The sequence below is a fragment of the Rhinolophus sinicus genome, linkage group LG06 (assembly GCF_036562045.2).
Source record: "Rhinolophus sinicus isolate RSC01 linkage group LG06, ASM3656204v1, whole genome shotgun sequence".
NCBI lineage: Eukaryota > Metazoa > Chordata > Mammalia > Chiroptera > Rhinolophidae > Rhinolophus > Rhinolophus sinicus.
The window spans coordinates 48,978-71,500 of NC_133756.1; the positions used below are offsets into that span (position 1 = coordinate 48,978).

At 52.8% G+C, this 22,523-nt stretch overlaps 1 protein-coding gene across 1 annotated transcript in view; it reads left to right on the forward strand.

The window, feature by feature from the left end:
• DHRS3 (dehydrogenase/reductase 3) overlaps positions 1 to 22,127 on the forward strand; it is a 39,832-nt gene extending 17,705 nt beyond the window's left edge. Inside the window, exons 2-6 of the mRNA XM_019756341.2 lie at positions 13,451 to 13,594; positions 14,283 to 14,402; positions 14,753 to 14,991; positions 19,151 to 19,276; positions 21,613 to 22,127. Of these exons, the coding sequence (XP_019611900.1) occupies positions 13,451 to 13,594; positions 14,283 to 14,402; positions 14,753 to 14,991; positions 19,151 to 19,276; positions 21,613 to 21,697 (714 nt within the window). The 3' untranslated portion in view covers positions 21,698 to 22,127. The remainder of the gene's footprint in view (positions 1 to 13,450; positions 13,595 to 14,282; positions 14,403 to 14,752; positions 14,992 to 19,150; positions 19,277 to 21,612) is intronic.
• Positions 22,128 to 22,523: the final 396 nt, after the last annotated feature.

Sequence of the window (22,523 nt, forward strand, 5' to 3'; positions counted from 1 at the left end):
CCGCTGCCAAGGGTTTGCAGTCCAGAGCCCACCTGACAGCTCCCTGGAATAAAGGGTGGCCCCTTGCTTGGTGGAGGCAGGGAGCAGCTGGTGGGGACACTTTGGCATCTGCTCACACCTGGAGAAATGTCTCCAGTACTAGCTCCGCTGAAGAGAAATGAGCTTCCCAGGAAGCTGAGAGCAAAGTCAGGCACTTCCCCAGTGTGGTGGGCAGAAAGCCCAAAGCTGGGGTTTGGAGGCCCCCTGAGGAGGCACAGGACTGGTCCTTACAGGATAGGCTGACCCCAGGTGGGTGGAAGCTGCCAGCCCCCAAGGATGCCCCAGAGGAGGGAGGCTGAGCTCCAGCTGGGCCGGTGCCCGCCAGGGGGGCGGTGGAGGAGGGCGTTGGGACGGTTCACGCTGCGGCCAGCAGACTGGCTGCGTGTTGCAATGTCTGGTGGCGTTTGCAGCATCCTGTCCGTGTGTGCAGCTGGGGTAACCTCAGGCCGGCGTGGAGGAGCGTGTGTGGCTTGCAGGCTGCGCGGCCCAGAGGCTGCTGGCACCTTGCATCTCATTTACAGCTCTGGGTTCAGCCGCAGGTCAGCGGCGCCCGTGACATCACCGCGTTTGTTTACTGCTCGGCTGGAGGGAGGAAGCGCGGGCGGGCGGTCCCTGCTGCGGGAGGGGTACCCCCCACCCCCCATCCGCGCTGGAGCCCCCATCCACACCCCAACCCCGCCCTCTCCCCTGTGCACACCCCCTACCCCAACCCGGCCCTCCTCCTCAACCCCCACCCCTACCATATGTATCCCCCTATCTGCGCCCCAACCCAGCAGCGCCCCTCCTTACCCCCTCCCCATGTGAGCCCCACCCGGCCTCCTCCCCACCCTTTCCCCTCCCCTATCCCCACACCTCCTCCTCCGCACCCCTACCAGATGCCCTACCCCACCTCCTCCCTATCTACCTACTCTTTCCATCATCTTCCAATCCGCCAAATGGGATCCCAGCCCAATCCCCACCCAGGACTCCAGCCCAGCCCCGCCCCATTCCCTCCTGAGACCCCAAGCGGCCCCCACCCTCTGCCTGCCCCCGGGCCCACTTTCAGAAAGACTTCCTGGAGCCTCCTGCTAGACCCGTTGAGGTTTTTCCACGACAGGCTCCTCCTGCCACCCCCTCAGCCCATCATGTGAGCGGCAGACTTGCCTCCCTGCATGGAGCAGGCCTCTGCCTCATTGCTGTCCGGGGCAGGGTTGGGATGGCCCGCCACTGTTATTGGAAACTGGCGTGTTTACCAGGGCGCTAGGTGGGTAGCTGGCCTGCTTGGCCTGCATCCAGGTACCTCTGTTTGGGGAGGCTGCCCTGGCCACCTGGGACTCTTTCCTCACTCAGGGCCACCCCTCCCCCTCCCTCTGCTTACACCCAGTGTTGTGGAAGCTGGAAGGACTTGGGGATCCAAGGCAGGATCTTGTTTTTCCTCCATACCTGGGACTTGCCAAAGTCGCCCTTCCCTGGAGAGGGAGGCTCAGGGGCTCAATACATGGCATCCCCATTTTTCCATGTTCTCAGGTCAGACCCTTTGGGGTCCTCTTCCTCTGGCAGCCCAACCCTACAGCCATGCTGACTCTCTCCTCTTGTATCACCTCCACTCAAGTGCCTCAGCCCCCCTCCAATCATATCTGACACCTGCCTGCCAATACAGCAGCTCTCCACTGCCCTGGTTCCCACCCCCATTCCAAACTGCCAATTCAGCAGTCAAAACTTGTTCCAAAGGCTGTCATTTCTCTGTTCACAACCCTGAAGGGCTTCCCATCACTGGGAATAGACTTCAAAGCCCCCCAGCCCCCCTGGCGACAGCCCCCAACCTCCGTTCTCCACTTGGCTTCCTTGCTGTCCCCCAACATACTAAACTCACTCCCCACCCCAGGGCCTTTGCTCTGGCTGTTTCCTCTGCCTGGAATGTGTGCATTGCTGCTGCTTTCACTTCCCTCGAATCTCTGCCCAAATGTTACCTTATCAAAGGCTTTCCCTGTCTTTGCCCCATCTAAATAATACTCCCAGCCCATGAGCACGCTATCTACCCCCCTACGATGCTTCCCTTACCTTCCATGCACTTTTGGCCGCCTTTATATATTATATAGTTTGTGTGTGTGTCGCCCATCTCCCCACATACAAACATGAATGTAAACTCCAGGAGAGAGAGATGGATTTATTTTCTGTATCCCTGGGCCTCCAATAGTGCCTGGCATACAGTCACTACCCAGTAAATACGAGGGAGGGAGGGAGCAAGGGATGGGAGGCAGGACCAGCAGTAGTGAAGGAGTTTGGCTTTGGAGCTGGACTCCAAAGTGTTGCTTTGAAACTCCTGGCAGTGCAGCCCGTGCGAGTTACTCAGCTTGTCCGAGCCTCCTCCTTGCGCTGGACTTACGGTCCTATTTCTCAGGATAGTAATACTGAAGATGTGCACCGTGCTGGAGAGTAGGCTGTAAATGCGGGCTGTCCTCGCCCCTCCTCGGCACCCGCAGCTCTAGGTCACCTGGGGGTCTCCACCAGGAGGTCCAGAGGGAGGAGCCGGGGCAGAGGTCATGGGGCTTCAGCCTGTGACTCTGGGCCGGCCGCCCCCTGTTTTGCCAAGTGCAGCCTGAGGACAGAGGGAAGGAGGCCCAACTCTTGGGCCAGTCTCCTAGGCTGTTAATATTTGTGAGAAGAAACATGAGCCCATGGGTTTCTGGCTGGAAGTGAGAAGTTGTTCGCTTTCCGTACAGGTCAGCTTTGGAGACAGTTTCCTGGAGGGTTTTCCCAGTGGTCCCAGAACCAAAAAAATTCACAAGAATCACACCCAGGGAAGAGATGGGGACTTAGCCGGTTGTCACACTTGGTTTCTGAGCAGCTGCTCTTGGCAGGTGGCGGTGGTATCAGGTCTTGAGGGGGTGCCCTCTATCCTCGGGAACATGAGGCACCCAACAGAGAGGGAGGCGAGTGTCTCAGCAACTGGAAAAGAGATCTGGGAAGTAAAAAGGCAAGGGACATGCACACAGGTATGTACCGCAGCTTTATTCAGAATTGACAAAACTTGCAGCCAACACGCCCTTCAGTAGGTGAATGGATAAGTGAACTGTGGAACATTCAGACACTGGGATAAACAGAAATGAGCTATCAAGCCAATGAAAGGACATGGAGGAAACTGAAATGCATATGACTACATGAGAGAAGCTCGTCTGAAAAGGCTGTGTGATTCCAGCTAGTATATGACACTCTGCAAAAGGCCAAATTATGGAGACAATACCAGCGGTTGCCAGGGACTGCGGGAAAGGGGGAGGAATAGACAGAGCACAGAGGATTTTTAGGGCAGTGAAATGCCTCGGTATGATTCTGCAATGGTGGATACGTGTCATGACACATCTGTCCAAACCTTAAGAACGTACAACACCCAGAGTGAACCCTAATGAGCACTGTGGACTTGGGGTGACGATGTGTCAGTTGTAACAAATGGTGCTTATATCAGTTGTAACTCTGGTGCTTATATTGATATTGGGGGAGGCTGTGCATGTGGGGGGACCAGAGCTGTGTGAGAAATCTCTGTGCCTTCTACTTAGTTTTGTTGTGAACTTAAAACTGCTCTAGAAAATAAAATCCCGTCATGAACCGTTTATAAAAGTCAGGGATACGGTTGGGAAGTGAATGTCTGTGAGGGTGAAGGGTATTTTACTTGAAGGCATCTCTGGTAAAGACACACTCGAGCAGAGCCTATAAGAAGAGAGGGTGTGGGGAGAGGGCCACATGGGGCAGAGAGCAGAGAAGAGCTGGTATGAAGGCCCCGAGAGAAGTGAGCTGGGTTGGGAGGGCAGGGCCAAGGGCAGAGAGCTGGAACTCATCAGATCAGGTGGGGACTGAGGGCCCTATGCTCATGGTGAACCTGTACATTTCACTCTGGGTAAAATGGGGGCTATTGGGGGTTGTGCCCACAGTGACAAGGTCTGACTTGCGTTCTACAAAGATCTCTCTGGCTGCTATGGTGAGACTAGGCTGAGCAGGGACAGGGGTCTTGGGGCAAGGGTTGAAGCAGGGAGACCTGTTTGGGCTGTTGCTGTGGTCCAGCTGAGGGGGGGGGGGGGCTGGGCCCAGAATGGCAGCCACAGAGGAGGCAAGAAGTGGTCAGCTTCTGGCTTCCAGGGTCAGACGGACCGGTTGGGTGTAGGATCAGAGAAAACATCAATGTGGGACAGTGAGAGTCTCCGGTGGGTAAAGGAACTGGGCACCTCCTGTCCTCATCAGTCCTCCCTCTGCCATGAAGGCCCCCAGGATCCTCACAGTGGGGTGAGGGTCATCATTGTCACCCAGTCAGCAGACACTTGGCCAGCAACTCTGCGCTACCCCATGGCAGGGCAGCGGTGTTCCCTCCTTCCCTGGGAGCTGGATGCCTTCCCGTCCAGTCCTTCTCATGTGGCAAGTGCTCGATGAAACCAGTGCAGTGAATGGAGCTGTCCTTTTATGGGGTCACCTTGCTTCTACAGGTGGAGTTCAGAGGCCGAGGGCACAGGTTGGGCGTCAGACCGAGCAAGTTGGAGTTTGGCCCCACGACGTACTGGGTAACCTTGGGTGTATCGCATAGCCCCTCCGTGCCTCAGTTTTCTCATGTATGAAATGGATGCAGTACCTCCCTCCTGCAGCTGTCAGGACCAGGTGAGAGGCTGCCGCAGGTACTCAGCAGGGTGCAGGCAGGTAGTGAGTGCTTACGGTTATCCCTGTGACTCCCAAGGGGCCGGTTCCGGGCTGGACGTCAGCCGGGAGGAAGTCTCTGCCCAGCTCCAGGCTGTGGTCAGGGACCTGTGGAAGGAGGACAGCCCCTCTAGCTGAGGAGCTTCATAACACTCCTCTCCCACAGCTGAGCCAGCGGCAGCCAGAACATTCTCTGCAGGCCCCACGGGGACGAAGCCAGTGTAAGCCTACCACTCACAGCCACATGGGGAAGTCCTGCCTGCCGCGTGGGCAGCACGCAGTGCAAGGTCAGCAAAGGGGGAGACACGCTCAGCCTAACAGGGAGGCCCAGTGGTTTTGTCACCTCTGACATGCTGGGGTCACGGGTCAGCGGTGGGACACAGGTAATCAACCTGAGGCTGCATAAAGGACAACCTGCGGCCATGTAGAGTTTGGAAACAGGGCTCCCAGGAAGAAAGGTAGAAAGATTAAGAAGTCTGGGAATGTCTCAAGTGGTACCCCATCACTGTCATCCATTCTGAAGGGTTGTCTTTGGAAGAAGGGTGGTAGGCTTGTTGGGTGTGGGTGCGGGGTGACAGGTTGGCACTCCCAATGGGTGAGAGCGAGGGGCATCCAACTGGGGTTTATTCCTAGAGAAAAAAAACCTCTGGAAAAACAGGGGCAACTTGGGTCCCAGAAAGGAGAATGTCGTGGCTCAAGGGTGGTAGCCATTGAGACTTGATTATTTTTTAGCATCAGAATCATTGTAGAAATGACTGGTCTAGAAGCCTAATACAAGTCCCACGGCTCTGGATGACCTGGGACCCTATCTATCAAGCCCCTCTACCCCTCGGCAGCCCCTAAGGGTCCTCACTGGAACCCCTAGGGTTCTCCAGAGCTCGGTGTGGAAACCTCTCTTACTGAGAAGTCCTCCTAACGGGCCACCTGCAGTCCACTCTGCAGTCGGACAGTTTTGACGCCGGTCTCCGCCTTCTTGGGCCAGACGTGTGGACAGAGGAGGGTCTACTAGGTCAGGTGGAAGGATGGCAGTGGAGAGGTCTCTGAGATTCTGTGGTTCTGCCCCAACCAAGGCTGTGTCTAGAGGCAGAGACGCCCCTGCTGGGGTCTTCCAGGTGTCCGTTACCCCAACAACTCCAGTTTTCTGGGGGATGGTGAGATCTTCTGCAAGCAAGGAGGGATCTATTTCTGTTCCTGGGTTAATAATAATAATAAACAGTAATTATAGTTAGCATTTATCGTGTTCTTTCTTCATCCTCTCAACCACCCTTCAAAGTGGGTGCTGTAATAACCTTAATTTATAGAGCGGTTAAGTGGGTTTTCCAAGTTCGTGTAACCCAGAAGTGGCAGATCAGAGACCTGAGCCCAGGCAGTCCAGCTCCTGAGCCTGTGTTCTAGGCCACCCTACTCAAGAGAGAGGGGTCTCTTTTTGGACACAGACAGGGATGGGAAAGAGGGGAGAGCTCAAGATTTAACTTACACTACACACATACCTATGAAAAGTGTTTGCCCATGTTTCAAGTATCACCTGCCGGCACACACACCCACTCACCCAGTTCTCGTTGGTACCACCCCTGCTCTAAATCTAGAGTATTACACATGCAGTTTTATTGCTTGCCTGTTCTCATCTGGCCACAAGGATGGATTTGTATTAACACCCCCTTGCTGGAGGTGCTGGGTGGAGAGCTGTGCGCCCTCTAAATTGCAACCTTCCCACTCCCCACCCACCCTGCACGTGGTTTGGGGTCTCTGGTGGGTATTTTCTTTCCTTTTGAGAAGCCAGCTCAGCACCACTCTGGTCCAGAACACGGGGCCCCTGGGACATGAGCTGGCCTGCCAGACCTACCCAGGGACTTGGATCTTTCCAGGGCTGCCAATTATAAACAGATGCTCCTCGGGGGACCCACCCAGAGACCCCCCCCCCGGCTCATGTCACTGGTGGGACTGTGCTGTGCAGCTGAACTCCAGCAATGAACACCAAATCCAGGCGTGAGTGAGAGCCCCTGGGCGAGGGAGGCAGGGCTGGGTAGAGAAGAGCCTGTTCTCTGGTCGGCAGATTTTTCTGGAGGCCTCCTGTGGCCAGTGCCATGTGCCAACGTTCATTGGGTTTTCCTCGGTGTTTGGCCCATGCTGGCTGCTGAGGTGAGATGAGTAGGATTTTCCAGGGGACCTTGCAAGCTTGTCCGGGAGGCAGGGGGACTCACAAACAGGCCCCAGCCTGCTGGCATCTGTGTACTAGTGGAGGTACAAACAAGGGTTCATGTTGGCGGTTGGGAACGTGAGCTCTGAATCGCACGGCTCTGTGAATGGTGAGCAGTGTGACCTTGGGCAAGTGCTTTTCCCTGTCTGAACCTCACCCATAACATGGAGACAGTAACCATACCCACTGGTGGGAGTGTGAGGATGGAAGAAGCAAACACATGGATGTAGTCAGCACAGCACCCGGCCCCCAGCAAGTGCTCAGTAGATACGAGCCATTGTTATAGTGTTGTTGTCGGGAGGATAGAAGGACCAGCCAGGGAAGCTTTGGGACTGAAGGGGCATTCACGCAGGGTCATTCACGCAGGGTCCTGCAGGATGAATAGGAGTCCACAAGTAGACTTGGCATTTAAAACAGAGAAAAACAGCCTGTTCTGGACACCAGGTAGGGTCACAGGGAACTCAAAAGGAGTGCGATTTAGTTGCTGCCCTCCGAGAGATAGGCTATAAACTCAAAATGGAGATGACAGCACACATAGGGCCAAGTGCAGTATGTAATGTGAGTGTAAACCGGGAACTCTGGAGGCCCAGCCAGCTCCCTCACTCATCCACTCAACAAATGGGGAGAGAGATGCCAATAGTCACCTCACAATGGATGGGAGCCCTGAAGAGGCACTTCCAGGGGGCTGGGGAGCCGCAGGGATTGGACCCACTGTGCTGAGTTACTGTGTGTAAATGACCTGTGGGAAAGCTTAGTGCTGCCCTCCTGTCTTAAGATCATAAATAATGGTACTTGTCCTTTAGAGACAAGCCCAAGGAAGCAAACGACCGGCAGCCATGATTCCACCCCGAAACCACTGTCCCTGTGCTCCCTGGTGACTTCCAATTAACTGGTTACATTTTTAGAGTTGAGCTTATCCTGTAGGGATAATGCTGCACCCTTTCTTCTGAACATTACATCCCTGAGCATTTTTCCGTGTCACGAACACTCATCAATCTTGTGGCTGTAGAGGAGGATACATCAAGGGGCCGTGCTGTGCTTTTCTCAGCTCTTCCTCCCCATGGAAAATAATGAGAGCACGTACTGAACACTCGGTGGGTGCCAGCATCTGCGCGCTAAATCCCCACAAGACCCCACAAAGAGAGGAAATGGCTTTTCTTCTACTGGGAGAGGGAATGGTGGTAAAAACAAACAAACAAAAAGCCTCAGTTCAAATCCAGCTCTGTCACTTAGTTGCTGTGTAACCTCATTAGTTGTTTAGCCTCTCTGAGCTGCAGTTTCCTTATTACACGATGGACGTACCGTGTTTCCCCGTAAGATCAGTTCTCATATTAATTTTTGCTTCAAAAGATGCATTACAGAGTATATTCAGGGGATGTCTTATTTTTTCATGTATAACCATCTACATTTATTCAAATACAGTCATGTCATCTTCTTCTGGAAATTCTTTGTAATGTACTAAATGCGTCCATCTGGCTGACGATCTTAACTGGGGCTTATTTTCAGGGTAGGTCTTATTTTCGGGGAAACACAGTAATATAGCGGCCTCGTAAATCTCCCAATTTAAATGAAGTTCCACGTGTATTCCTCATCCCACTCAGTAATTTGTGTCTGGCTGTTTTCTCATTCCTTCGTGTCTTCTCCCACTGGAACACGGGCTCCCCGAGGCAGGAACCATGTCTGTTTTGTTCTCTGTTGGATCCCAGTGCTGGGCACAGCGCCCAGCCCACAGCTGGCCCTCTGCGGTCCTGGTGAGCAGATGGATGGGATTGCTGAGAACATGGAGCGAGACGAAGCAGAAGAAGGATGGGGTGGAAATGAACGCTGTGCAAGGACACGTGGAATCTGGGAGCAGAATTCTAAAAGCTCAGAATATCCCACCATGCCTTGGGGCTCAGGGGGGCATCTGTGGAAGACAAAGGCTCTGGGTTCAAATCCTGCCTCCACCACCCACTGAGTGTGACTTTGGGCAAGTTACTTCACTCCTTTGAGCCACAGTCTCCTCAGCTATGAAAAGTGGGTAATAATAGCCTTCAACGTGGGGGGCCGCACTGGGCTTCAGGCTCACTGTCACCTCTGTGGGAGTGGCTCTCAGGGAGACAAGTGCAGGAACTGCGTCTCTGCTAGGAGGCCCTAGCTGGGCAGGGCAGCCATGACCAGTGTGAGCCCACCTCCCCTCCCCTGGGAGGCCACAGGTCTGCCCTCCTCCTCGCCTCTCACGAGGCGCTGGAGGACAAGCGACCCGTTTGCCCCAGAGGGGAGGGCGGCCAGCGGGTGCTGAGCTACCCTGAGCCCTTACTTTATAAACCCAGCTTAAGAGTAAATCCTGGGCCGCTGACCCCCCGCCCCAGATGCTCCCTGTCATGGGAGTTAATTAAGAGGAGGCCATATTGGGTTCCAAGGAATCATAAATCTGCCCCCTCCCCACACTCCTCTCAGACCCTGCCTCCTGCCTGCCCAGTCCTCACCCTCATTCTGGTACTGGGTGGACTTCTTATTCTGTCAGCTGTCCAGAGTCAACCCCAGGTGACTCGGGGCCGGGGCCACCTGGGCAGTCCCGCTGAGCTGGACTTGCCACTTTCCCAACTCTCGGTCCCCAGAGAGGTCTGAGCAGGGGACTGGAAGAGAAGCCAAGAAAGGACAGTGGCTACAGTAGCTCCAACCATTGCCCTCACTCAGCTCTGTCCCTCACCTCTCATCCCCAGGGAACTAGCCCCTGGCCACCCCATCACCATGGAGATGCACCCGGGTCCTAAATGGGAACATGCCTAGTCTGGCTCTCGGGGACACTGAGCATCTACCAAGGGCCTGAGGAAATACACAGCAGAGCAAAAGGCTACGCACACACACGCACACGCACACACAGACACTCACACACACACACACACACACACTCACAGAGACACACAGCAAGGCACACACACACACACCTGAGTTTCATTTTCTTCTGAGACTAACCACTTGCTTTGCTTCAAGGGTCCCAGCCTCTGACCTGGCTCCACACCTCACAGCTCAGCTCCAGGGTGGTTCTGAGGCTCTGGGGAAACCTCGGGTGTCGCTTACTCTTGGTCTAAGTAAACTCTGTGTTCAATGTTCTGGGACCCTCAATGGATCGGTCAAGGAAGATGGGATGGTCTCAGCCTTAGAGAGGCCATTTAACCACCTCCCTCCCCACCCCACCTGTGATCCTGAACTTTCCTTCATTCACTCAACAAACAGCACATGGTGAGCATTGGGCTACGAAAATGAACAAGCCAGGATCCAGGCCCTCAGGGCTCCCAGCCCAGTGGGGTTGGGGGAGGAGGGCAGAAAGCAAACCTGTCACAGAGCCCAGGAAGAGGTGGGGCTCTGAGCATGGAGGTGAGGAGGCCAGTCCCGCAGCCAGCAGCGCTGTCCTCCACAGACCCCTGAAAGGAAATGGCCAAGCCTCAGGGTCCAGCCCAGGTGTAGTCCCACCCATGAAAGGCAGTGGGGCCAAGCCTTCGTTTCACCTCCTTCCCCCCCGCCTGTGTCCCTCTCCAGCTTGTCCCTCCAGCCGGGTCACCAGTGCTGGCCTCCTTGGTGCCCTGATTTCTGGCTTCCTGGCAGACCACGGCGGGGCCTTAGACTCCTGTCCGCCTTGCCCTACCTGAGAACTGGGGGGCCAGAGAGAGTTAGTTAATCTGGGCCAGGAGCCCCTAGGCCCTTGGTGCCCCTTCTGCTGGAACCCCATGCACACCTGTTTGTGCTGAGAGCCCAGGGTCCCCAGAATGAAGGGCACGCATATGGGCTGCTGTCCCAGACCCTCTGAGGTGACCACTTGTGCCCCCTGTACCTTCCAACAAGCCCCCCACTTTAAGCCTCCCCTCTGTTGATTTGTCCAGAAATTCAGTCCCCAGAGGCACCTCTCTCCGCCTCAGAGACTGTAAAGAATCATGCAAGCCCCAGGGTCCTGTTCACATATGAGCTGGAGGTGAGATGGGGTTGAGCAGTGACCAGAGCAGGAGAAAGGGGTCATGGATTATCTTCAGCTCAGGCAGACATACTCAGAAATTAGATGGATGGATGGATGGATGATGGGGTGTGGTTGGTAGAAGGAGGGAGGGAGGGAGGGAGGGAGGGAGGGAGGGAGAGAGGGAGGGATGGGTGGGTGGGTGGATGGGAGGAAGGGAAGGGAAGGGAAGGGAAGGGAAGGGAAGGGAAGGGAAGGGAAGGGAAACGAAGGAAAGGAAAGGAAAGTTTGGGTAGGTGGATGGTGAGTGGATGGATGGAAGGGAGGAGAAAGGAAAGAAGGTAGGTTTGGGTGGATGGATGAGAGGAAGCATGGGTGGACAGACAGATGGGATGATAAGGAAAGATGGAAGGAAACTTGGGTGACAGTGACTACAAGGCAAGGGTGAGTTCTGGTGGAGTGGAGGATGCCTCCACCAAATTGCCTTCCTCGAACAGAGATGTTTGTCTCTTCTCTTCTCCATTAAGTGAATCTCCCGAGCCTCTCCTGGAGGAACCCATGCTAGGTCTGTTTTTAGTTCCACAGACAAGAAACTGTCTCTGGAAGCCTGTGTAATTTCAGTCGGGTTGCCCTTGCTGGACTTTCGTGGTCACGGAGTGCCACTGATGGAGTCCTCTCCGTCAAAAACCCTCCCTGTATTTCAAGACTTCAATTAAAATAAGTGGTTGGATGAGGCAGATTTTCAAACTGGGCTTTCCCAGAGATGTTTCAGCAGTTGAGAAAACACTTTTATCTTCTTTTTTAAATATTTCAGAAGTTTTTAAAACTCGAATAAAAAGATCTAATTCATTGGAGACCACCAGCAGCTCTCTGTGTCCCATCATCTCTACCTATTTGGACCCTTTCTGCTTAGGTGAAATTTCTGAGATTTCAAGGTAAACAGCTGATAAACTGTTACTGCCCACACTGCTTATTGGTGTGACTGTTCTCTACACGGAGTCACAAAGCAAATAGAGAAATCAGTTGTTTGTATTCTGTTCTGGTGTGATTGGTGCTCCATCTGTATTTCCCACTTAAAACAATTTGCCTTCCCAAACAGCCTTTCTCTTCTCATTAGTTGCTTTTAGAGTAAGAAAATATGGACTTGGACATGTAATTTATTCCTGGTACTGGTTTCATGCATTGGGGTTTCCATGTTGGGTTTTATTTTTAAAAGAGAAATGTCATTGATAATTTTAGAAAGAGAAGAAACAAAAATAGAAACCCATTAGACGAATCCCAAAGGAGCCTTTTATCTCTTCCTTTCTCTGATTGTCTTCAGCCCTGGCCTCGCCTCCCTCTGTGATAATTAAGCTGAGTTTGAGGGTTCTTATTCCCCGCCGCCCCTCCCCCCACCCTTGACCCCCTGGCTTCTGACCCTTTTACCAACAGGGACTTCTCTGGACCCAAGGACACATCATGAGGAGGTGTGTCATTCTCACTTAGGTCAAAGTTGAGAATTAGCCAGGCTTCTCTGCTGAGCCCTTATGGTCAGCCATTCATAAATTTGTCTAACCCCCTTTAAGAATCCATTTCGTGGTCCTGCCAGGCTCACCTCCTGGCATAATGAGTCCCGAGTTTATTACCTGGGGCGGGGAGGGGAGGCAGTTTCCTTCTCAGCGGGAGCCTGGCTGCCTCTCTTCCTGGCCCTCCTTCCAAGTGTGACTGACTGTGACCACAGCTAGGTGGCCAGAACCTCCCAGTGCGATCTAACCGCTGGTGTTCATAAACCTGGCTTGAGGCCTAATAGTGGAGAAGGCCAGCTTGTTCCTGAGAACATTCTGGAACATTGTATGAAAGCGCTCTGATATTGCTTCTAACTATGTAGGGAAACTGGAATTGGGCTGGCCGGAGATGTTCTGCTGGAAGGAATCTATAAGAAAGACGTAAATAACACGTCGCTCGATTGGTCAGAAATAGGCTCAGAGGGCCGGCCCGGTGGCTCAGGCGGTTGGAGCTCCGTGCTCCTAACTCCGAAGGCTGCCGGTTCGATTCCCACATGGGCCAGTGGGCTCTCAACCACAAGATTGCTGGTTCCACTCCTCGAGTTCCACAAGGGATGATGGGCTCTGCCCCCTGCAACTAAGATTGAACAGGGCACCTTGAGCTGAGCTGCCTCCCTGATGGCTCAGTTGGTTGGAGCGCGTCCTCTCAACCACAAAGGTTACTGGTTCGACTCCAGCAAGGGATGGTGGGCAGCGCCCCCTGCAACTAGCAACGGCAACTGGACCTGGAGCTGAGCTGCACCCTCCACAACTAAGACTGAAAGGACAACAACTTGACTTGGAAAAAAGGCCTGGAAATACACACTGTTTCCCAATAAAGTCCTGTTCCCCTTCCCCAATAAAATCTTTAAAAAAAAAAGAAAGAAAGAAATAGGCCCAGAAACTATTGGTTCACTTCAGAGTAGGCTGTGTCCCTTTAAAAAATCATATTGCTAATTTGGTTTGCATATTCTCTTTGGATGGAATCAGAGAGACCAGTCCTTCAGCAAATTACTATAAATACTGAATTTCTGATGGCACTCATTGATTTGCAATGGCTTACTTAGTGACCAGCTGTTCAATGCTGTTATTCTCTCCTTCCAGATCGTTCTCTGGGGCCGGACTGAGAAATGCCTGAAGGAGACGACAGAGGAAATTCGGCAGATGGGCACTGAGTGCCACTACTTCATCTGTGATGTGGGCAACCGGGAGGAGGTGTACCAGACGGCCAAAGCTGTCCGGGAGAAGGTACGTGGCCTGGGAGGGTCCGTCCTCAGCTCAGCAGGACACGGAAATGCTGGCCAAAAAGAACATTCTCACGTGGCCTGGGGGAGAGTGTTGCTTATGGCAGAATGGCTATTTCAAGGCCATCTTTGGGGAGTGTCCTGTGAAACTGGCCCAGGTTGCATGTGTATGTGAGTGTGTGTGTGTGTGCACATGTATGTATGTACTTGCGGGTGCATGAATGTGTGTGTTGCAGGGGGGAGGGATTTGGGGTGTGGGTTGATTACATAACAGAAGTAATCACCTGTTGTCCTCTTTGGAAGTTTAGACCTTGTGACTTTGTATCCTAGACCCTGGGGGACAAATGTCCCATGGCCCTCTGGGAAAATCCTTCTCCTGACTCCAGCCATGTATTAGACTGAGTGTATCAGTGAGCTCCAAGAGAGCAAAAACTACCCTGTTAAGTATCTGGCACATGGTAAATGCTAACTATTTTTAAGTGACAATAACCTCACTTATTAGAAATGTGTTCTGTGCCATAAATTAGTTCTAATCCTCACAACAACCCTGGTCTGCTCATTAGCTCCATCTCACAAATCAAGGCTGATGCTCAGAGAGGCAATGTGGTTGCCCAAAGCCCCAAGTCCCGCCCCTTCAGGTGCAGGCCACTGCGGCTGGCTGCCCTAAGGCCCTGCAACCCCTCTCACCACAGGTGGGCGACATCACCATCCTGGTGAACAATGCCGCTGTGGTCCACGGGAAGAGTCTGATGGACAGCGACGACGATGCCCTCCTTAAATCCCAGCACATCAACACCTTGGGCCAGTTCTGGGTAAGGGCTGTCCTGGGCCAGACCCAGCCCTGGGAGTGACAGTGACATGTTCCTTCCCTCCGGGGAGCCTGGGTGTTGTAAGGGAGGTGGGAAAGGCTCACTGGGGCTTGGGCTCAGGCCAGGGAGGGACGTTCAAGGGCAAGGGGACTGGACAAGAGGAATGACCGACCCCAGGAGGCATCTGGACTCAGTGCCCTGCAGCAGGCAGCCCTTAGGCCCCTCCCGTCCCAGGAAGGCTCGGTCACTGGAGTAGTACGTGTGTCCGGGATGGTCTGTTCTCCCTGAGAGAGGGGTAGAGGGGCTTTTGGAAGCTATGGCTGCTCCACACTGACCTCCCCACCTGCCCTCAGACCACCAAGGCCTTCTTGCCGCGCATGCTGGAGCTACAGAATGGACACATCGTGTGTCTCAACTCCGTGCTGGCACTGTCTGCCATCCCCGGCGCCATCGACTACTGCACGTCCAAAGCCTCGGCCTTCGCCTTCATGGAGAGCCTGACCCTGGGGCTGCTGGACTGTCCAGGCGTCAGCGCCACCACCGTGCTGCCCTTCCACACCAGCACCGAGATGTTCCAGGGCATGAGGGTCAGGTCAGTGCAATGGACCAGGGCAGAGGCTTACTGTGAACAGAGGAAGAAGCAAAAATATAAAAATAGCCCAGAGCCCTTTGTCTTTGGCTTTGAGGTCTGCTACCTGATTCTCCATCTGCAAGACAGTGGAATGCTATGCTGGTGTAGGGTCCTGCTGCTCAGGTCAGGGAGCTCTGACAAAGTATCGGTGCCTAGTACCAATGAACGCAGTGGAAAACTATCCATTATACAAAAAGAACAGAGTGTCGGTACACGAGCAACAGGGATGAATCTCAAAAGCATTGTGTTGAGCAAAAGAAGCTAGTGACCAAAGAATGCATTCTGTGTGATTCCATTTGTATGAAGTTCTAGAATAGGCAAAACTGGGCACAGACATCAGAACAGTGGCCACCGCTGCAGAGGTGGGGATATAGTCTGGGAAGGAGTATGAGGGAACTTCCTAGTCTTTAGAAAGGTTCTCTCTTCTTGATCTGGGTTGTGGTTACATAGGTAAAAATTAATCACAGCATACACTTAAGATTTATGCCTTTGATTGTCTGCAAATTATAGCTCAGTTTAAAGAAATACTGAAGCCCAGCCACCCCTCCCCCAAGCCAGTTAAATCAACCAGCACGAAGACCACTGGTTTAGAGTGGAGCCTGGCACACGGGGCACCAGCCTACCTGCACCTGTAATGTACCATATGGCCTTAGGTCCCATTAGTTCCCTCTCTGGCCTCCATTGCTAATCTATAAAATGGGGCAAAGACAATGTCTACACCTAGAGTTCTGTGATCAGGATAAACTGGGATCTAGCATGGAACGCCGTATGTGCTACATAGTAAGTGCCCAATAAATGGTGCTGTCATGATGTGCGGTGGTGAAGGGTCATAGGTAATAAACGAAAATCGGGAATGATCCCCAAACTGTATTTCTTGTGTGATGCAATGCAGCAAATAATAATAGATTTGACTTCTACATTATACGCACCCGCTTCTTCCAAACATAAGAATGACAGGAAAGGGTCATCATGAGAAGTTGAGACAGGTGGCGGAAGGCGTTCAGGTCGTGGGTGCCAGGTGGGAACCACTCGGTACACGGCAGCTGTGATTCTTGATGTGCTTTCGGTGATCAGGAATCAAAACACCAGGTCGGGGGTCACCCCTCAGCTGCTGTACAGTTGTGAAATCTTGAGCCAATTTTGTTACCTCTCTAAGATTTGCTTTGCTCATCTGTAAAATGGTGGAAATGATATATTCTTCACGGGATTATTGGGAGAATTAAAAATAGCACATGGAGCACCTCTAGAGCCAAGCCTGGGGCATCCTAGAGGCTCAGTAATGAACCACTGCTTGTATTATTTTTAATAAGAATAACGTTCTTATTTTTAATAAGAAGACGTTCAGAATAAACGTCTTCATAAACACATATGTTATTAATCCTCCTAGCAGAGTGTATCTTCAGGTAGTCGTTAGAAGTATACGTTTCTACCTGACTTGCGTGCAAATTAGCATAGACTTTGAAGGTAGAGGAGGCTAGATTAATGACTATTAATGATCCATGTTGACTTTTCCCCCCATGAGGTCTTGGATTGCTTTCTTTTCATCGGGGCATACAGGAGGTGCTCAATAAATGTAGATTGAATGAAAATACAGCAGTAGCAATCCACAGTTTTAATTGGACACTGAGCACAGAAGTGGGTGGGACATTTGCAGACCTCACCTTTGTGTATCGTCCTCCTTCTAGCATAGTTTCCTCTCCACCACTTTAAGAAGGAAATTCAAGGTTTTCCTCAAGTCATTTTTCCACAGTGGCCCTAAGTGTGGGCGCAAACTGCCCAGGGCCAAATCCCAGCTCCGTGTCACCTGGGGCAAGTCACTTAGTTTTTCTGTGCCTCGGTTTCCCCGTCTACAAGAAGGGGTTGATAATAGTACCCCCAACTTCACAGGTTAGATGCTCCCGTGTGTGAATCAGCTAGCCTGCCTGACAAGTGGTAAACTCTAGGCGAAGGTGACTTACTTACCTGTGGTTGGGCAGGTGAGCCCCGAGGGCTTGGGAGAAGAGCAGTGAAAGGATGATTAGTGCTTAACCAACTCCCATTTCCTGAAAGAGGAAAAGCACGGGCTTCCTCCCCATCCAGGCTCAGCCCCTTCCTAGGGGTGAGGGTGGGGGACACATGGTTAAAACAAGATTGATGGATTTTCCCAGCAAACGTGGCCATCCATGTAGGTGAGTGCTGCCATTTGTAAACTGTTGTCGGTTGCTCTTCTGTGTCCCAGCCACACCAGACACTTTACAAACACCACCTCATTTGGCCCTAAGCAACCCTGTGAGAGCTCTTAGCTCCATTTCACAGATGAAGGAACTGAGGCTGAGAAACGAAGTAACTTGCTCAAGGCCACACAGATAGAAACTGGCTGCGCACGCTTTTCCCATGAGTTTGTGCTGCTCCGTGGGAGTTAACAGCTCTGTCGGCTCCCTGGATACCCTCCCCACTGTGGAGGGAAAGGAGAAAGTCCTGTCAGCAGATGGGCACAAAGTATCCTCTGTCAGCTTCTCTTGCAAGCGTCGTACCGGAAGGGCCCCCCAGAACCCATGGAGCTTGGGCTCCCCGTCCTGTCTTCCCTTCCCCCAGTAGTAGGGCTGGCCCAGGTGGGGACTGGAAAACCAGACTGTCTGCCGTGTCTATAGGGTTCCAACCTCAGTGAGCTGCCTCAACACGTTTGTCTCTGCAGGACTCCGGAGGCTGGCCTTGCAGACTGCTGGCTTGTGGGATCTTAGCGGCACATCGTGACAGCAAAGGAAGCATAGGGTGGGGGGTGAGATCTGTGGATTCTCTGAGGCCAACCACGTCCGAGCTGGGGGCCCAGGAGTTGCCCTTTGCACAGGGTGACATCAGACCCAGGTGACTCATCGCACTTAATCCTCCTGGTGCCAGAGCAACTCACGAGCCCTTTGTGGGATTGAGGTCAGAGCCAGCAGCCTCAGCCCTGCGCCTGCAGGCCCCAGAGGGGTGGGACAAGTAGTGAGTGAGGGCGGGGACAGAGCAGTGGCCTGGGGCTCGGGCAGGCCTGGTTTGAATCCCTCCTACCCCACGAGCCCCCCAGGGCCTCAGTTTCCTTCTCTGTAAATTGGAGTGAATGATTCCCGTGGAGCACCTAGCACAGGCCTGGCACCCAGGGAGCTTCATCACTGCAGGGGTCTTGGGTCAGATGCCTCTGAATAGGCATGAGAAGCCCCTGATGTTTGCTTATTCAATCCTTCATTCATCAACCCCACAGAAAGCGCTCTGTAAATGTTTATACGAATTAATGAATCAATCAATGAATTAATGAATGAGTAAACCAGCAGGCTGGGCAGAGAAGGGCATTCCCGGCAGAGCCGCTGCTTCCAGACAGATGAGCAGGATACATGTGGGGAGAGGCAAGTAATTCAGTGTTTGTTCATTCAGCAAGAATTTATTGAGCACCTACTATGTGCCAGACACAGCACATGGGGGATACAACATGGAGCAAGACCGACCAAACCTCTGCCCGTGTGGAACTCACAGTCTGATGGGGGTGACAGGGTATTAACAAGGAAACAAGCAAATTGGCAAGGCCGTTCTAGATGTGTATGTGCAGTCAAGGAAATTCGCAGGGGGATGAGATCAGAAGCCACCCTGAGCAGGAGCTGGGAGGAGGGAGCCAAGCTGACAGGACAGCTGGTAGAAGGCCCTGAGACAGAAAAGAACTTAAGTGACAGAACGGAAAGATTGGCCAGGATGGCTGGAGCAGAGCGAGAAAGGACGAGAGGGGTCAGGCGTCAGGCAGGGCCCTGAGGGAGCAGAGCTCTGGAGTGCTGGGAGCCCCGGGGGGTTACGAGCAGGGCAGTGACACCATCTCAGTGGCTTGTTACAGGAGCCATCTGTAGTGCTTTGGAGATGGGGCCTGGGGGCTGGATTCAAAGACCTCGATTCTCAAGGGGAGACTCAGTGGAAGAACTGAGGCACTGGGGAGCTCGTGCCGTGTCTGGAGCAGCAAGGGGAGGGGGGCAGAGAATTCCAAACGGGTCTCAAGTCTCCCAATCCCAAGTCTTCTCAAGAAGCCAAAGGGATGACCCAGACCTGACAGCCATGGAGACTTTCCGCAGAAGCACCTGCTTCTCCAGGAGAAACCCACTGTGTCTCTCCCTGCATTCAGGTTCCCCAACCTCTTCCCCCCACTGAAGCCAGAGACAGTGGCCCGGAGGACGGTGGAAGCTGTGCAGCTCAACCAGGCCCTCCTCCTGCTCCCGTGGACGATGCACGCCCTCATTATCTTGAAAAGGTATGGGGCTGGGATGAAAGCTCTGAGCCAGGCTTTCCGACCGTTTCCCCTTCTCCTGGTGGACCCTGGCGGGGAAGAGGCCTCAGGCAGGAAAAAGTACACATGGGATCAATTAGTCATGTCTGCTGTGGGCACTACAATGAAGAGTGTGGTCTGTGTGCCCAGGATTTCCTGTCCTTACTATGGGGCAGCGGTTCTCAAACTCTCAAACTCTCAGGACCCCTTTACGATCTTAAAAATTATTGAGAAACCCAAAGAGCTTTTGTTTCTGTGAGTTGGATTTATTACCATGTACTGCATTAGAAATTAAAACTGAGAAAGGCTTTTAAAAGATTTCTACATTTGTTTATATTTAAAATATTTATGCATTTATAAATAGCAGTAACAAATCCATTCCGTGTTAACATCAATGACTTTTTTTTATGAAAACTAAGTATATTTTCAAAAAAGAAAAAGGAACATAGTGAGAAGAATGTCACTGTTTTACATTTGTGCAAAGCTCTTTATTGCCTGACTTAATTGAAGACAACTGGATTCTTATATCTGCTTCTGATTTGAATCTGTTGTGCTGTCACATGTCATGTAGCCTCCAGAAAACTCAACTGTACACTCGTGAGAGAATGAGTGAAAAAGGCAGATAATGTCTTAGTATTATTGTAAAAATAGTTTGACCTCGCAGACCACCGAAGAGATCTCAGGTACCCCCCCCAAGGGTTCCACGGCCACACTTTGAGAACCACTGTTCTAGACACTAATAGGCCCTAGCCTTCAGGAAGTTTAATGGTGAAGACAGGGCTCTTGACGCCACAGGCTTGGGACTCACAAAAACGTCATAGTATTTACTACTCAGGTGGGATTTACCAGGGCAGACCACCTGGGGAGATAGGCTTTCTAGAGGAGACCATTCTCCTCCAGAATTTGCCCAGTATCACGTTCCCTAGAACCATCCAGAGTTTGGCCAGCAAACCTTTCCCCTCCCAGTCCCACACTGAAGGGGCCATTTCAGGTGCCCCCCTAAGGACACTTTTTATGGGCCTCTCAGTGCTACAGGGAGACCATCCACCCTGGACTCATGAGTGTCTGTAGACTCTTGGTTCCTCTGAGCCCCCAGCCATCTCCAGTCCCCAGTCCCCAGCTGTCTGAACCCCTCTGACCAGGAAGGCCTTTTTGGGAAGTGAAGTACCCCAGTACCTTTCTCAGACATCGACTCCCAGGAAGCCAGGTGCCCCCCAGGCTGTGTGTCCGTGGTGGGCTCCAGGTAAGGAGCCCATCCAATGGCGGGCACAGAAACCGCATAACCGACGGGACACATCAGTCCTTTCCCTTCCAAACTCAAAGGACTTTCAGAGACACAGAGTGAGGGGGTAGGAGCTGGGGGCCCCCGAGGGCATGTGGTCCACTCCTTGGCCTCCGTTAGTCCGTCCTGACTGTTGCTCTGAGATGCTCCTTGGCCACCTCCCAGAGCCCCTAGGACAGCAGGGACAAAGCCAGGCTGCCACCTTCCACCTCAGGGAGCTTGTAGAAGCTTTCAGAACATTCTAGAAAAAAGATAGTTTGTCTAGAATATCTCAGCGATCTCACAGTAAGCCCCCAGCCTACATTTCCTGTTCTATCCCCTACCGCTTTGCCACAGGAAGCAAAGGCCATCCTTCTCCCCATTTCCTGCACTGCACCCCCTCTTTACTTTCCCAAGAGAAATCTTGACTGGCTCAACTCCAGTACCATCACCTGCAGAAAACTTTCCAGATCTCTCTGGCTGGAAGGGAGCCTTTCCCATCTTGCACCTAGAGTGGGCCAGAGCCCTTCAACTTGACTCAACAAATGGACTGAGGCCCTTTCATGCTGGGCCCTGTACTAGGGGCCAGGATCAGAGATGAAATCTCTGCCACAAGTTCCCCCATGAGCTTGACAAGTAAAGAGTAAAGACAACACCAAGGCTTGTTGAGAAAGCCTGGTACTGTGGGGACCCCAAGGAGAGGCCTGGGCGTGAGTGTGGGAAGTTTCCCGGAAGGAAGATACACCCAGTACCTAACTCCTCAGCCCCACACGTCATTGTTTGTTGAATAAGTGGCGTTTGGAGTTAATCGATCTCTGAGATACCTATGGGCCCTAAAATGCTACGAATGTGGCTTTGGAAGTTTATTTCTACCACCCACCCTTTACTTTGTAAATAGCCGTTTATCCATTTATGTGAAAGCCCTTCTTCCTCCATGGAGGTGAGGGGTGGCTTGTGGAATTGGAGAGAGGGGTGAGGAGAGCTTATGGGAACCATCGCTGTACTGCACCATAGGCTGTGGCCACTGGTCTGACCGTCTTTTCTCCCCCCACACCCTCAGCATACTCCCACAGGCTGCACTCGAGGAGATCCACAGATTCTCAGGAACCTACACCTGCATGAAGACTTTCAAAGGGCGGACATAATGGCAGGATGCAGACACGCTCCAAAGCCACGGCGCCCGAGGGGACCATGGCACCTGGGCACACACCCACACGCCTGTCTCTTGGCACTCTTCTGCTGGGTGAGCAAGACTGCTCCTGTCCTGGAGAAGACTCTGTCTGCCCCTCAGGCCAGCCCCAGGACCTTTGCACAGGACTGATGGGCGTAACTGACCCCCATGGGGAGGCAAGAACCCAGCCAGCAGCCACCTTAATACTTTTGTACATTTCTAATTCTGTAGTTTATTGTTCAATTGCTTCTCAAGTCTAACCAGCCTCAGCAATGTGCATAGACTATTTCTGGGAAGGTCTGTGCCCAGATACTCCTCCTTTCCCTCCGAAATCCACTGATCCTCAGCTTATGCAAACTGGTTGAACGGCAGGAATGAAAAATAAAGAGAGATGGCTTTTGCGAGTTCCTTTGCTGAAATCCTTGACCCCTGGTCCTTGGTGAGTAGAAGGGAGGGGACCAGTCTCAAAACCCTGTCCTTTGAAAGGGAGTTGGTCTGCTTAGGATTCCCAGCTGCCAGGAGTGGAATGGGTGAGAAGGGGACAGATCGGGAGAGAAATTGCAGCTCAAGTCTGGGAGTACGTGGCTCCTTGCTGGCTCTGCCAGGCCTCTCCCAACAGCCATGGGTTAAGGGGCACTTTGCCTCCTACCCACCCACGTCCCTGGTATGACCGTCGTGAACTAGGCTTCAGAGAGCTGCCCCCTGCCCTGCCACCGCCCCGCCAGCCACGAAGCTACCAACTCGGGAGAGCGGAGCCAGTCTGTTGAGCACCCACTGTGGCCCTCGCATGTGCTGGTTGC